General features: G+C 34.9%; 1 protein-coding gene across 1 annotated transcript in view; it reads right to left on the bottom strand.

Annotated features, from left to right (window-relative positions):
• Positions 1-16,258, bottom strand: part of LOC113227197 — a 138,665-nt gene extending 122,407 nt beyond the window's left edge. The window contains exon 1 of the mRNA XM_026460082.1: positions 16,202-16,258. Coding sequence (XP_026315867.1) covers positions 16,202-16,253 — 52 coding nt within the window. The 5' untranslated portion in view covers positions 16,254-16,258. The remainder of the gene's footprint in view (positions 1-16,201) is intronic.
• Positions 16,259-16,645: the final 387 nt, after the last annotated feature.

The following is a 16,645-nucleotide window of genomic DNA, read 5'->3' as shown; positions in this document are numbered from 1 at the left end:
CTGAAGTTCCCCCGGAACGTCGGTTTGTTTGAAAAAACAAATATACGCGATTTAAATCCGGAAAAATAGTTTCATTTCCTATGTGTAACAATCGCGAAAACCTAAGAACTCGTTAAGGATATTTTTCATTTACCTTTTATTCTTGGCAGGCTTACACATTTATTTTTCTGAAAAATAATTTTATATTCATAGCAATGATGTTTTGTACTAAAGCCGGTGATTTCCATTATTAATTCCTTCAAGACATTTCGGGGTTATTGATAAGGATTAGATTATCTATACATTAGTGTGAATAATAAAATACCATTTGGACAGAAACATGGAGAAAGGTCAACCTTAGCATAGGCAGCTCAAAGAGACTGGGGATATCCTTGACAAAGAGCCAAAAGAGGTTAAAAGTTACAAAGAATTAATGGAAATCAAAACTGAAAGTGATGAAACCTGTAACTTCGGAGGAGGTCCACAGCCTCGGAAAACATATGAAGTCCCCAATCCGTATTGGGCGGGACTTACGATTAAGGATCATGATGAAAATTAAAGACTGGTACGAATGTGGGAATTAAAATCGGTTTGTCAAGAGCATAGAGGGTGGAGGTGGATAATCTCTGCCACGCCAGTTAGAAAAAAGTTACTAAAGCTCTGCCACCATCAATGGTTGCGCTGCAGTAAAAGATTTTCTTATCGATGAAGTCAAGGACGAGCTCAAAATACACCTGTGATCTCTTAGTGTAGCAGAGATAAACCACCTCCACCCGCCATGCTTCTGATATATCGTGTCAATTCCTTCAAGTTTGAGCTTCAAGCTGGCAAATTGGTGTAATCAGCTTTGGATTCTGTGGGTATTCTTAGTATTAACTTCTTAATTACACTTTTAGTGAACTTTTGCGAGTTTTCTCATACATAAATTAAATTTACGTTTTGAAAACGTTAGTAACCCTGTGCCTTAGAACTCGACATTTAAACCAATTCTTGGTCTGCTGTATTCGGTCAAGACCGTCTAATTGTATTTTCAATACATCTGGTAACAAATAAAATCAAGTAGAATTAATATTCCGATAAGAATCTTGGTAAAACGTCACGTAGAAGCATAAAACAAACACAGTAGATGTAATTTGTCTCATAAAACATGCTCATGAACAAAACATCAAAAGTGTCGGATTATCTTTACAGTGTAATTCGACAAACATAATCTGTCGTTAAAATTCGTGACATTTCGCATCTACACAAATTAAACTGATTAACCACCTTAGACAGAAAGTCGCTATTAGTCGCTTCGCAAGAATGAATTTTGTTAGAAAGCCTTACTAAAGTTTGACTGTACGTGAGTAAGAAGTTTTCTTATCGGTGCACGTGAACACATTGGCAATGTTGTTCAGTTTTCCTCATATTGTTGATTTTAGTTGTATTTAGATATAATTCTGGGACTACTATCACGGAACAATGACTTTTGATATTGTAACATTGAAATGCATAGAAAATGCCTTTGCGGCGAGTGAGTTGCGATCAAATTTCATTATATTTAACATAGAAGTCATTTTTCTGTAGGAAAAAGTGTGGGCGTTCCCTGCTGCGCCACGTTTTATGGTTGTATTTGCAAATCAGTAAAGAAAAACTTTTATATTTTATTAAATTTATTTCTTTCGCAGTGGTTTCAGAAATCAACGAAATCTTTAAAGATTTCGTCTTCTTTCGTTCTTTAAAGAAGAAAGGAACACATTTATAAAACAAAACTTAATTGTAGAATACTTATACCAACATTATATTCATTATGGTAGATTTAATTTTATGGATACTAATAACTAAACTAAATATTTTAATTTGAATAAAGATAGGTATTATCTTACTAGTTATTTTAGGGGATAGATAGCAGAGTTGCTATGATATTATATTTATAGTTCAGCCAAATCGTTGGCTACCAGACCGGCTACTTCTATTGAGCAGTCCATTGACATAGGTTAGTTTACTGACATTAATTAATCTGTTAAAAATAATTCAATTTCCAGTTATTGAAAGTAATTAATAAGACAACGGAGAAATACTCTTGCAATACAGTGACAGTAAAAAACCAACCTAAAACTCAAGAAATAAAACAAATTGTGTGAGCACTTGGTGCACCAAAATATTCAAAGCATGAAAGGCAAAGAGTTAGAAATAGAATTATTTATTAACGGCGGCTCTTTAGTTCTTATTAAAAATAATTTAAAATTTAAACAACGTTCAGATATTGTGAGCCTATCTATTAAGCGGACTATAAATATCCTGCATAGAGTTTGAACGGCTTGTTGTATTAAGCGTGTACAGACCTCCTCATTCATCTTACGAATTATTTAAAAAAAGATTAGATGAAGTTTTAGGCAAATTAAGTAATCCAAATAAATATATTGCTGTTTGTGGTGACTTCAATCTTAACTTATTAGAAGTTAATTTTTCTTATTAGAAGTTAAGTTATCGAGTTCTTAAGTTCTTAGGTTTTCGCGACTGTTACACTCAGGAATTGAAACTACACACATCAAAAGTGTCTAGGGATCAAGTACGTTTAAGAGTATTGCTGCAATTAGGGTTAATTATATTAACTTTTTTGTATCGCTATTGATACTTTTTAGTGAGTTTTAACATTTAAATAAGGAATATTGTTTAAAATTCGATAATAAGAAGAAAATCGATTGTCAGTGTGGTTTTGTATAAAAATGAGTTATAGCGTTTTGACAAAATCATTACAATATCTGCATCGGAACCGAAACAATTTACATTATTATGGAGAGACGACATCATTTAACCCAAGAAGTGATGATGCGAGCCGTCGGAATGTTGGAAGCTGGTTCCAGGCAACGTGCTGTGGCTTTCACTCTTAACACTAGACAGAGCGTCGCCTCTGGACGCGCTATCGCATGACGGGCAGCGTGGCCGAGCGACATGGAGGACGATCTCGCATCACGACTCGCAGACAGGACCGGTATATCCAAAATACTGCTCGACGGAATCGTACCATGACCGCCATGATGTTGGTTACGAGGCTCCACAGCTCCTCAGGCTTGCTAATAAGCGATCAAACAATCCGAAATCGTTTACGTGAAGTGGGTCTGCGATCCCGAAGGCCGCTCAGAGTTCCACCTATTGCACCCCGCAATCGCAGGACCCGTTTACGATGGGCTCGCGAACACAGAAACTGGGAGGAAGAAGACTGGCGCTATGTGTGCTTTTCGGATGAATCCCGCTTCGGTATGAGACCGGATACAAGACGTACTCGAGTTTGGAGAACATCTGGACGTCATGAACGTTTGAGATATTGTCAGGAAGTTCGTCCATATGGTGGGGGAACAATAATGATATGGGCCGGTATTTGGATCGGCGGAAGAACCGATCTCATTTGGATCAGGGGTAACCTCAATGCTCAAGTTTACGCAGAGAGGATTGTTTCAGATGTTATCATCCCTTTGCGAGGCCAGTTTGGTGATTCATTTCAACTAATGCATGACAACGCACGTCCACACACGGCTAGAGTCGTAACACGCATTCTTGCCGAAGCTCGTATCAACGTTCTGCCGTGGCCTGCTCAATCGCCAGACCTCAATCCAATTGAGCACGCATGGGATATGCTTGATGAGCAAAATCATCATTTTCGCCATTTTTTTGTCATTTAATTGACGCCGTTAATTTGAGTTTTTTCCCACAATTTGCAAAAACATCAATTTTAGTTTATTTTAATTAAATATAGGGGTAAGCGGTTAAATAAAACATAAGCATTAAAGTAAGAAGTCGTCCTGGAAGACTGGATTTGGTAAATATTGCTTAAATAATTTTTATTTCAAAAATATTCACTTGATCCCTAGACACTTTTGATGTGTGTATTTTACCGGATTTAAATCGCGTATATTTGTTGTTTCAAACAAACCGACGTTTCGGGGCCTTTACAGGTCCCATGGTCACGGTTGACTGAGGTGGTACAGTCTTCAACCAGTTATGTCTAATATTAATGAGATCATTTTTCCAATGTTATAATCTTGTGAATCTTTTCTTGGTGCCTACTAGAATAACTTCTACTGCAGCCACTTGTTTAGACAACATTTATACTAACGCCGTAAATAAATCTATCATAAATAAATTAACGTCTGATCACTGCGGTCAATTAGCCGCTTTTAATACAACTGTTAATAACGTGCCAAAAAAGGATATCACATGTGTTCCGATAAATAATGGTCGACTTAAAGCTTATAGAAATAAAGTAATGCTTAAATTGATATTTCGTACGTTAACGATTCCAATAAATAGTATAATTAAATTTGCGACATAGTGAAAATTGAACGTGATAATGTTTTTAAATCCAAATTCATAACTATTAATAATTCATTGAAATTTAGTGATTGGGTGACAGTGGGAATTCATAAAAGTAGACAAAGCTTATATGATTTTTACGATGAAAGGACCTATAACACTAGTAACAGTTTTAATGATTTTGTTAGGAAGCATTCGAAAATGTTTAAGCGTGTTTGTGTTGCAGCCAAAGCAATGTTTATAAATAATAAAATTAAAAGCAGCGTGAATGTAGTAAAAACGACTTGGAATATTATAAACAGCGAAACTGAAAGGGTCAAATTTCAAGTTTCAGGTTCAATAAACCAACACTCAGTAAAACCTTTGAAAAAAATGATTCTAAATCAGATGTGTTACTCACTTTTATAGTAATAACTTAATGTCTCCTAAACAATTTACTTTCACTCGAGGTCGCTCTACAACTGATGCTGGTGTTGAGTTGATGAAACATATACTTGATGCATGGGAAGACTCACATGACGCTATTGGCGTATTCTGTGACCTTTCAAAGGCTTTTGATTGTGCGCGCCATGATACTCTGATCAAGAAACTTCGCCATTATGGTGTGGTGGGACGTGACCTCGACCTTCTTAAATCGTATTTGAGTGGTAGGGTACAGAGGGTCGACTTTAACGGTACGAGATCATCAGGGTCTGCAATTAGCATGGGTGTCCCTCAAGGTTCTAGATTCTAGGTCCATTTTTGTTTTTAGTTTATATTAATGACTTACCTAGTCTCATGGAGGGTTTAAAACATGAGATAGTACGGTTTGCTGACGATACTTCATTATTATATAAAGTTAAAAGGCACCAATGTTCCTAAGATGATGTGAACAACACTATATCTAAAGTAGTTGATTGGTTTGCTGTTATTAACCTGCTCCTTAATGAGAAAAAAACAAATTGTGTGAAATTTACATTACCTAATGTTAGAGAGCTAACTACAATGTTTGTAACCGTTTACAAACATTGTAGTTAGAAACGAAAAATTAAATCTTGTGGATACAGTTGTATTTCTAGGTATAACGGTATACGGTGTAAATGGCAAGGCGTCGAAACTAGTCTCGTCATATCTCAACGGTAGAATTCAGAAAGTAGACATAAATGGAGTGACTTCTTTGGGTTCTCCAGTAAAAATGGGTGTTCCGCAGGGCTCAATACTTGGACCTTTCTTATTTCTGATTTATATTAATGATCTGCCATTCTTTGTTAAGGACCATTGCGAAATAGTGTTGTTTGCTGATGACACATCCTTGATTTTTAAAACAGACAGACATGACATTAACTATGACCGTATTAATGATACCCTCTCTAAGGTAGTTTATTGGTTTAATGCTAACAATTTATTGCTTAATGCCAAGAAGACAAAATGTGTTAAATTTGAATTACCTAACGTAAAATCGACTAGTCCAAGCATAGAAATAAACGGAGAAAAGTTAGACCTTGTTAGTAAAGCAGTCTTCTTGGGAGTGACCTTAGATAGTAAACTTCAGTGGTTTCCACATATATCGTCCCTGGCCAGCAGATTAAGCTCCGCTGCATACGCAGTCCGCAGAATACGTGAGCTTACCGATGTTAGTACTGCTAGACTAGTTTACTTTAGTTACTTCCATAGTATAATGTCCTGCGGGATTCTCATGTGGGGTAAAGCGGCAGATATTCAAACAATATTTGTATTGCAAAAACGAGCGATTCGTTCTGTGTACCGTCTAGGCTCTCGGGTATCTCTCAGAGAAAAGTTTAAGGAGACTGGTATCATGACTGTGGCATCACAGTACATTTACTCAAATATTTTATATGCCCGTAAAAATTTACATAATTTCAATAAGAAAGAAGATATCCATAATATTAACCTTAGAGCTAAGTCCAAACTCATGGTACCACGATTTCGTTTAACCAAGGTAAACAACTCTTTTATGGGGAGCTGTATACGTTTTTACAATAAGATTCCGGAGCATATATTAAGTTTATCATTTCCTAAGTTTAAAAATTACATTAAAAATATTTTGATCGAAAAATCATATTACAAAATTGAAGACTACGTGTTAGATAAAGATGTATGGAAAGACGACATGGCTCCAGAATCCACACAAATTTGATTCAAAGTGTATTCCATAGCATTTAAGTTTTTTTGAAAAGAGCAATCCCTAGAGTTTCTTGCTCGTTCTTCTCAGGGAGGTCAGCGTAGTGAACGAGCAGTAGCTTAAATGTAGCTTAAACGTGACGTTTTCAAGTGTAAATTTATTTTACCTATGGAATAAATAATCTTTGACTTTGACTTTGACTTTGACTTAACGTTAGATGCTAAATTGCAATATGGTCTACATATAAGTAAGTTATCAAAATGGCTCAGCTCTGCATACGGAAACTTTCAGACGTCGAAACCGCTAGTTTGTTTTGTGGTTCAGCTACTTTCACAGTCTAATGACGTACGGCTTTTATATCTAAAAGAATCTTTGTCCTGCATAGACGTGCGTTTAGGGCAATTTACAATCTGAGCCTCAGAGTACCTTTGAGAGATAAGTTTAAGGAAATTAACATTCTTTCCGCGTCACAGCACATCTATGAAAATGTAATCTATGTTAAGAGGAATACTAATCTCTTTATGAAAAATAGTGACAGACATAACATTAATACGAGGAATAAAAATAAACTAACTGTTCTTGATAGTCGTCTTCACAAAGTGACAAATTCATTTAAGGGGCAATGTATACGCTTCTATAACAAGATTCCGGTTGATATACAAAATTTGCCATTCACGAGGTTTAAAACTACAGCGAAACAAAAACTTTATACTAAAGGTACAACTTCAAACAACTTCTGCGTACTTGGATGACAAAATCGGTGGTAGTAACCTATTTAGTTCATGGAGGTAGTCTCGATCTCTGATGTTTGAAAGCAAAACAAATATATTGTAAATGTTGAATGCGTACATATGTTGTTTACAAAGAGCAACCCCTAGAGTTTCTTGCTCATACTTCTCAGGGGAATCTACCTAACGAATGAGTGGTAGAGTTTAACTAATGTGACGATTTCAAGTGTAACAATGCTTCCCTATGAAATAAAGATTATTTTGATTTTGATGTGAACAAAGCTACTTAGAAAACTAATCTTACGATCGACTTCTAAAGCTTACGAGGGTTGTTAAGTTAATTGCCTTGATTAAAATCTCACGTTTCGATCGAACAAAAAACATAGTTCTTGACACGTCCCTTTTCGGATTACAAATCATGGTGCTATAGTTGTTACCAATTTATAATATTATCTTATACTTTAACACTTGCTTATAAGTATAGAAAAAAATACTGTTTTTTTGTTGCTTATTCAAATGATAGTAAAATAACAAGTTATTACTGACTAATGTTTAGAGTCACTTTAATCTTGTGCACAAGCAAACTAATAATGCCTGAAGATAATGGGCTCAGCTAGTTAAAAGTAGGTCAACATGAGCGTAATCCGTACTAATGGACTATTACAGCTTAAGTACGGGTAGAAATAGCGTGTCACAGCTTAATTAATTATTCAAAATAACAACCTAATTGATGCGAGAAACGACAACGAAGTATTTTTTCTTTAATTGTAGCTATTTAAATATTATTTTTGTTACTTTTGAAACAAAAATCGAATAAACACAAAAAACTCTTTCGATCCGGTTGGACTCGAACATTTGGTTTGACAAACAGTCTGTTTCGTGTCCAGAAGGATAGAACGATTTTTTTTTTGTATTTGTTCGATCTTTGTATCAATAATAAGTACCAAACGTGGAGTATTTTCTCAAAAAGTTTATGAATGTCATGGTATAACAGTATAACTATCTGCAGTAAATTAAATATCACTTTTCATTTAAATTGTTATAACACGTTCATATTTGGTACGACCTAAATGACAAAATGTCACACGTGTCAAAGTGGACGTCGGACAAGGAATTCTACTCTGTAGATGAATTTTTAACAATAAAATAATCTAAACAATTTTTATTTCATGGTATATTAAATTATAAGCCCCTTTTATTACAATGTTTGAATAAAATACACAGAATATATGAAAATTTCGAATTATGTTCTATTCTAGTCTATTTGAGTTTGGGAAATATTCCTATATTGGTAACTAAAAATTTGATTGTGGTACCCGAATGTCTCAGTTTAGTGACATATTATCAAAGGATTCGGGTCCTCCCTGTGGACATCGGAAATTGAAATTTCTGTCACAAAATTTTTGTATTGTGGAAGAATATAATAATGGCAAAAGCAAGCATGTTGAAATACGAAATTATTTTTTTTGTAACAATATAATTTTTCACCTCACTAGCTCGGAAAGGATTTCTTTCTCATTCGAAATCTGCTCGAAAAGGGTTTTCAAATTCAAACTTGACGACGGACTGTGGTGCACCTAACTTTTTCTTTCGATGCAAAAAACATAATGACACTTTCGACTACACGATTTGTCGTAGATTATTTATGTAATATAAATCCGTTGGTATATTTTATTCTCATTATTGTTGACATTAAATTGGCAACGATGGGTAATTTTGTTTATTATCACTGATTTGTTATAGTTCACCTGTTTTTCTTTTATCTACCATTTTTCTTACTATAGTGAGGTGAAAAGTTGTGTGTTTCGCTCGGCAGCAAAGTTGTTTTGCGTCTTGTGCCTTGAAACCCTCGCTACGCTCAGGATTCTATTTTTAGCCTCCTTTGTTTGCCCAGGTTTCAATACAAGCACTCGCGTCAAATAACAACTTTGTAGTCTTGCAATCCGCTCACGCGATGCGCTCATCCTACCGCAAAATGGCGGCTATTTGGTTTCGCAAATTAGAAAAGGATTCATTCAGTTTAAATACAAGTTTTCAAAAATAAAAATTATTATTCTGCATTGCTAAATATATACCCTCCGTACTACAACAAAAACATCTCAAATAAAATGCAGTAATACACCGCAAATTAAAAAGCACTAATGAAATTTTTGGTGGGTAAATATGATAATATTCCGTTTGAGTGGTTCTAATGTTTACCATGAAATTACTCCTTAAAGTATAGTTTATAAACATTCATATTCAGGGTAAACTTAATAAAGCAACTTACGGTATGTTTTCAATAAATAAACACCGACATCACCAGCCCAAATAATAACACACACGATTGTCGTGACGTATTTTTGAAGTTGTTTATTTTTTTTAAATGACAGACCCCAGGCATTAAAAACTTTATGGTTTGCTAGAGTAGTTACCGAAATAGCAATTAGTATTATTTCTTTTACCTGTTATAACTTCGATATCCGATAAATCGGTATAAAATCATCACCGGTACCTCTAGGTGTGGTATGCTTCCAGAGACGCATGAATCGCGTGAGCGGATAACAAATAACTATTTTTATAAATTTAAAACTTCTGCTTTAAATAACTCGATCTAATTCGCAGTAGATATAATGCACAGACTTGGTTCAAAAGCATAAAACGTGAAATTTTGCGATATCCAAGAATTATGTTCATATAAACTCCAAAGGCTCATTAAAGTATAATTAATACCTGGTTATTTGTAAAATACGAACAACCTCGCAGGGCTATATTATTTACATCTTAAACAACAACTTTTGTACCATGACGTTTTACTAAACATAATAAATAATTAGACATAAACGAGTTCTTAGGTTTTCGCGATTGTTACAGATAGGAAATGAAACTATTTTTCCGGATTTAAATCGCGTATATTTGTTTTTTCAAACAATTAGACATAGACTTTTAAGTTTTTCTTGTATTATCTAATACTTTCAAAATCTGTATCTGGCAGTTACAGAATAAGTTTAAAATGTGCAAGCGTCCTCCTCGACAATCCCAAACCTCCCTCCTGCGTTTTGCACATAGTTATCACTGTTTAGAGTGATCTATTTAAATATTTTTATTTTTATATGAAAGTAAATGTGACGAAAGTCAATCAAAAGTCATGGAACAAAAGTTGTTGTTTATGATGTTAGTAATATTCTACGTTAGTAATATAAGCCTCTATATTTAGATGCGTATATAATATATTACCTAAGGGGTCAACAGTACAACGAAACTAATCATATCCGCACGACGATAAGTATACTTAAGAACAATTGGGTAACAAAAGAGCAGCGTAATTAAATTACTGGAGAATGTAAGTGGAACAAAGCTCTAATAAATATAAGGCACTTCCTTAATGAACTAACTCTCCGAGGAACGGAGCTGCACGTTAACGATAGGTACGCAGAGAATTCAGGCGTGATGTGACTGTATGGTTTAAATGGTCTGTAGAGGATGTAACTGACAACAATAAAGGGAGTATACATGAAAATATCACGTTTTATTTGAAACTTCTTATTCTTATTATTATTTGAAACGCTTGAAACTTTAAATTGCTTTCAGATATTCTGAGCGTAGAGAGACAAGGCGTAATCCGTAAGATAATTAGTTACCCTTTCATATGTTATTATTACTCTATTATTATTATTATTATTATTGTTGTTGTTGTTATTGTTGTTACTATTGTTACTGTTGTTACTGTTGTTCCTGTTGTGCCTGTTATTCCTGTTGTCCCTGTTGTCACCGTTGTCACTGTTGTCAATGTTGTCACTGTTGTCACTGTCATCACTGTTGTCACTGTTTTCGCTATTGTAACTGTTGCCACCGTTGTCACTGTTGCAACTGTTGTAACTGTTGTCACTGTTGGCACTGTTGTCACTAATGTCACTGTTGTTACTATTGTTATTGTTATTACTATTCCTGCTACTGCTACTGTTACTATTATTATTATCATCATCATCATCATCATCATCATCATCATCATTATTATTATCATATTTATTTTAAACATTATTATTATTATTATCATTATTATTATTCGCACCCCTCATGGAAGATTGGCATTAGTGGAAGATAATTCAAAAACGTTTATTGCTTCATTAGATACAGAAAACTATAACCCACATCCTCTCCAATTCTTGTAATTCTATCGACTAATATTGTAGATAGAGCTACAAGAATTGGAGAGGACGTGGGTTATATTTTTCTGTATGTAATGGAGCAATAAACATGTTTGACGTAACTCCCTCATTCTTACGCGAGTGATGCGATTTAATAACATCCCCAAGGGACACTTTGGAGGAGTCATCATCCATCATGAACACACACAGTTAGAGATTAAACAATAATGTTCATGTTACCTATTCATACTCATTCACCACATATCAAATCGTACCGTCGGCGATCAAATTATAACTTCAGCCGATTGTAATAAAAATGAGTTTATCCTACTCTTTACAATAGTTAGTATGAAAATACAAAAGATAAATCAAAATTAAACGGATTTTAAATGGCACGTAGTGAATTGTAGTTGCAGTAGAGCTCCTTGTGAAGAGTTCGTCCAGAGACATACTACCACCAGTAATGTGAGCGTTGCTACATTCCGGTTTTGAAAGATAAACTACAGGCATATGGGACATAACAACTTTATGTATCAGGGTGACAGGTGCAGTGATAGTAGCCATCAAATATTTGCGATTCATAACTCTGAGTGGCACTGTAAATCAGCTTGGGTCATGGAAAAATTTCCACTTTTGAAAATAATCATGATTTTTCAGAAAAATAAATATTTTTCCCAATATTTTTCCTTTAAATTTCCACGTTTGACGTTGAAATCTGTCAAAAGTTGAAGTTACTGAACGGAAACGATGGAGCTATTAAAAAGGATTTTTTTCGCTGTTGTGAAATCATTTATAAATTTCTCCTTTCTATAAGTTTCATTTAACTTTTAGTTATAATAGTTTATTTTAAATTTCATGCTAAAGAAAACTTCAAAAGATATTTTGAAACGTAGAACATAATAATGAGCCTTCGAAATTATATTTTTCCAATTTTTTAAATCGTACGGGTAGTTTTTAGAAAAAATCTCTACTAAATAATTTTTTTCGGAAAATTACCCAACAGTACACTGTAGTGCAATTGTTTGGGTAGATGTCTCGCTTATTATCAGGCGCACTTTAAATATATGCCTGTGAGGCGCACGGTTTGTTCTTCCCGTCAGTTGATATCATACAGAAAAAAACACAGCAGCAAATTCCTTCATTTGAGACCAGTTAATTAGTGTGATTTTCTATCATATTATTATTGTTATTTAATTTTAGATAATATATTTCCAAGATACGTAGGGCGCACTATACGTTTCCGGAATTGGCCACTTACAGAAACCAATCAAAGTGGCGCGCGTGGAAAGTGCCTCTAAGCGGTGATTGCTTCTATTTTTAATAAAACTAGACATGTGGCTACTGTTGCTTTGGAGAATCGTTATACCGTGAATAGTGATGGATACACGACCATGTGTTTGCCGGAAGTTATTGACAAACTCCGTAAAAATAATCGTAAACGCCGTATCATCTTACACCACTATAATGCCAGTTCTCACACGGCCAGACAGACAAATGAATTTTTGAAGGCGAACAAAGTTGACCTCATGAGCCATCCCGCGTACAGTCCCGACCTGGCACCTTGTGACTTTTATTTATTTCCAAAAATTAAGAACCAGTTACGCGGTCAACGATTTTCATGACCTGAAGAGGCTATCGCAGTATGAAAAATATGTTTCAGAGATTGTCACGGAGGAGTGGCATAAATATTTTCAAAATTGGTTCATTTGTATGAAAAAGTGTATTAACGCTAACGGAGAATAGTTTGAGAAACAAAAAGTTCATTTCTGACCATTTAAAGTATCTTTTTTCTTATTCACTCCGGAAACTTATAGTGCGCCCCACGTAGTAGCCATCAAAGTCCCGTACTGTGTTGGTAAACCAGAAAATAAAAAATCTAAAAAATCACTACTACTTTATGTATTTTTATGAATAATTAAAAAAACCTTACTTACGTTGTATAAATATGGTCTTCAAAGCGTAAAAACAGGCCACCATAAGAGAATAAAGAACCCTTCGTATTTGGTTGAAATAGCCACCAGAAATCATTAATATATATTTAAATATATATCACGAATTTTATCTTTGAAAACGAGCACGGGTAATTTACAATCTTAATGTTTAATACATTAAGGTATTTCTTTGTTTTTTATTATTTGGCTGGCACCGACTCCAAAAATAACTGATTAGATGTTGTAAATATTTAAGTATCAATTTTAGTGGTAAAATAAAACTTCAAACCGATCAGTAGGTAGCATATACGAATAATATTTTATTAAAATTATAGGTAATAGGTTTGGAAAAGAATTGTCACGTTGTAATTGTATAAATAAACCATAAATGTAGATTAAAATATACTGTAAAAAGTAGTAATTATAATATACTGTGTACAAAATGAAACAAGTCAAAAATAAATTAAAAGTTTTACCTGCACTTGGATTTAATCTGTATTTTGTAATTTTTCGCTTTTTAGTTATTATATTATTTATATTATTTTTCGCTTATTGACTTTTGTGATTTTTGAAGTTGGTTGTATTAAAAATGTTTATTGACGATAGACTCGCCTTGAATTTTCATACCGAACATATAAGTCCACTGAAAAAGTACACCAGCACTTCATAGCACTTTAAGGACAATTTTATTTAAGCCATCGTTTGTTTTCATTCAACGAGCGTGAAGTAAAACGTTCCGTGACCGAAAGGGACGGCCGTGCACTGAAAGCAAAGATGCTTCAAAGGCCTAACCGTTGCCATGTGCTGCTGTGTGTGGACTGAAAAATTCATTTCAATGATGTTAGGCAGTGGATTTTTCATGCAATCGTTACATTAAATGTAATTACAGTCAGCTTCAAAATGATTTTTAAAAATCCAAAAGGACAAAAGAAACACACACTCTCGGTGTAATAAAATCATAACTGCAAAATGACGACTTTTCATTAGAGAGGTTTAAAGTTTCTACTAACGAAATTAGTCGATAACTTTTTGATGAGAGTTATGAAATTTCAAATATACTTAATTGTTGCATGTAGTTCGTACTTTCATGGCTTTCATGTGATAAAAGCACTTTTGATGTATGTTCACATGTGGCTTTATTATACTAAAGCGTGAAACACATAGAGAGCGGGTGCGGACCGGGTCGGATCTGCCGCGGCCGCGGGTGTAAATCCGAAATGCGAGACGGACGCTCGCGCCCGCGCACGGTGTATTGTCGTCCATATAAATAAATGGAATTACACCCGCCGTTGTCCCGACCCGATCTGCACCCGACTCGCGCTAGCTCTCTGTATGTTTCACAGTTTAGGGTACGAAACAAAGATTACTTTGTACAAACCAATTTGCTTTACGAGTACAGCGACACCTGTAAACATGTTACGCTAGCAGTATTGATATAGTATACAGTTGAACTGTTGTACAACGACGACGAAGTGAAAATTGCTGTCATATAGATTGAGCTTCAAAAGGCGGCAGAATTCTTTTACGTCTGTAATCAAAAACTAGTTGAGCGGAAGATCAAATATTGAAACAAAAATGTAAATCATGTACAACGATAAGTATATAAAATTGTATAAATTATGGAGAATGATGTTTAAATTAACGCTTTTTAAAGTATACTGTTTACAACAACACGTGCAGTCTGTCTGGGTTTGGTATTCGCGGCGTGTGTTCGGCCACAGATTACCTAATAGTTATTAGTTCGGCGACGTACGTGTCCAATACGCATACCGTGTGCTGATCGGGTTGCCATAGTGCATTGACCACTACTAACCCGGGAATAAAGATAGGGTCTACGATGGAACGACCTCGACAAGAAGATGCCTATTCAGACTCATCTTAAAGATATTGGGGTTGTATGTACTCGGAAATACAGTTGCAGGCAGGAAATTCCATTCCTGTGCTGTGTGCATAATAAAAGATGACAAAAAGCGCTTAGTACGTCTGAAGACAATAAAGACCAAGTAGGGTTGATATCCCGTCGTACGTCTGGATGTCCGATGGTAAACTTGATGGTTTCATGGCAATCGGGAGAAAATACTGTGCATTTGCAATGGAACGCCTCTGAGTGAACTCTAAGAACGTCCTGCGTGTGTTCTCGGATGAGTAGGACTCGCCGCTCCTACGGAGATGGACTAAGCTACTTATTTAAAATTTAATTTATATAAGGCCTCAATGATCTTATACATAGCAAAACCCCTCCCGTCACCGCACACTGAACGGTCACTATAAATAACACGCGCAGCTACAGGCGGCAGATCTTTTTTCGACAGGCGCACCGAAGCTTTGTGGTTATAAAATTGTGAGGTTTAGTTAAATTTGAATAATTAGAGTGAGTACGCAATCTTTGTAACCAAGTATTGCAGTGTTTTAAATTAGTATTATTTTTTTGTTAAAATTGTAGGTAAAACGATAAAATTATAATCAGGTTTCCCTAAACTATGTAATAACGGGACGAACAAGTTATAATTACAGGTATTATAATAATAGTTTTGTAATATTATTAGTGTTTAGTAGCAGTAGAGCTCCTCGTGAAAAAGTTCGACGAATACTGCCACCATACTTATTTCTGCCTCCAAACACTAATATAAACATTACTGCGTTCCATTTTGGAAGGGTAAGGGTGGTGAAATTACAGGCTTATGGGACTTGTCAAATTATGTCTCATGGTGATGGGCGTAGTGGAAGTGCGTGTAGTAGGCGTGTAGCTTACCATCAGGCGCACGACTTGTTCGTCCCGTCACTTGATAATATAAAAAAAAATCCTTAAAATATTGTCCCTATAGTTAGAATAATATTAATACTAGCTCTTATAAGTTAATTGTTGCTAATACTATATGGATTTTATCTGAAATTAAAGTGTTATTATTTTTACAATTATTTTTCTTCTCATTGAAAATTGACCTCTTACTTTTTAGAAGGTTACAGGTATTTAGTATATAAACGCTAAACATGTTATTAGCTACAAAATGATAAACTTACCCAGTACAAGTCCAGATAGGAGCAGTAACAAGAGGAGCGGCCGCCCACGCATTTCGATAATCACAACCACTTCACACGGTATACAAATCAAATATAATCACTATTATACTGAAGTAGCACATCGCGCACACACACCAAATACACCTGTAATAAAAGAAAAAGTCACTTTTATTTTAGTAATTTAATAAATAACTTTTCTATAAAAAGTACCGACCCCAGAAGTTCATTCACCAGTTTTATTGAAATCAGTTACGGGAAAGTGCTAGTTTGCCTCCCTTAGGGATGGAATATTTTCTACAAACTTAAATTGTCGCCTTACTTTCTCAAATTTACGTATCATATAGCACAAAGTTACTCATCATCATCATCATCATATCAGCCGGAAGACGTCCACTGGTGAACTTAGGCCTCCCCCAAAGATTTTCAGACCAGCCGATTGGACAC

The sequence above is a fragment of the Hyposmocoma kahamanoa genome, unplaced genomic scaffold, assembly GCF_003589595.1.
Source record: "Hyposmocoma kahamanoa isolate Upper Pololo Valley unplaced genomic scaffold, ASM358959v1 202, whole genome shotgun sequence".
Lineage (NCBI taxonomy): Eukaryota > Metazoa > Arthropoda > Insecta > Lepidoptera > Cosmopterigidae > Hyposmocoma > Hyposmocoma kahamanoa.
The sequence above is the reverse complement of the archived record's forward strand: the minus strand, read 5'-3'. Positions and strand labels throughout refer to the sequence as shown.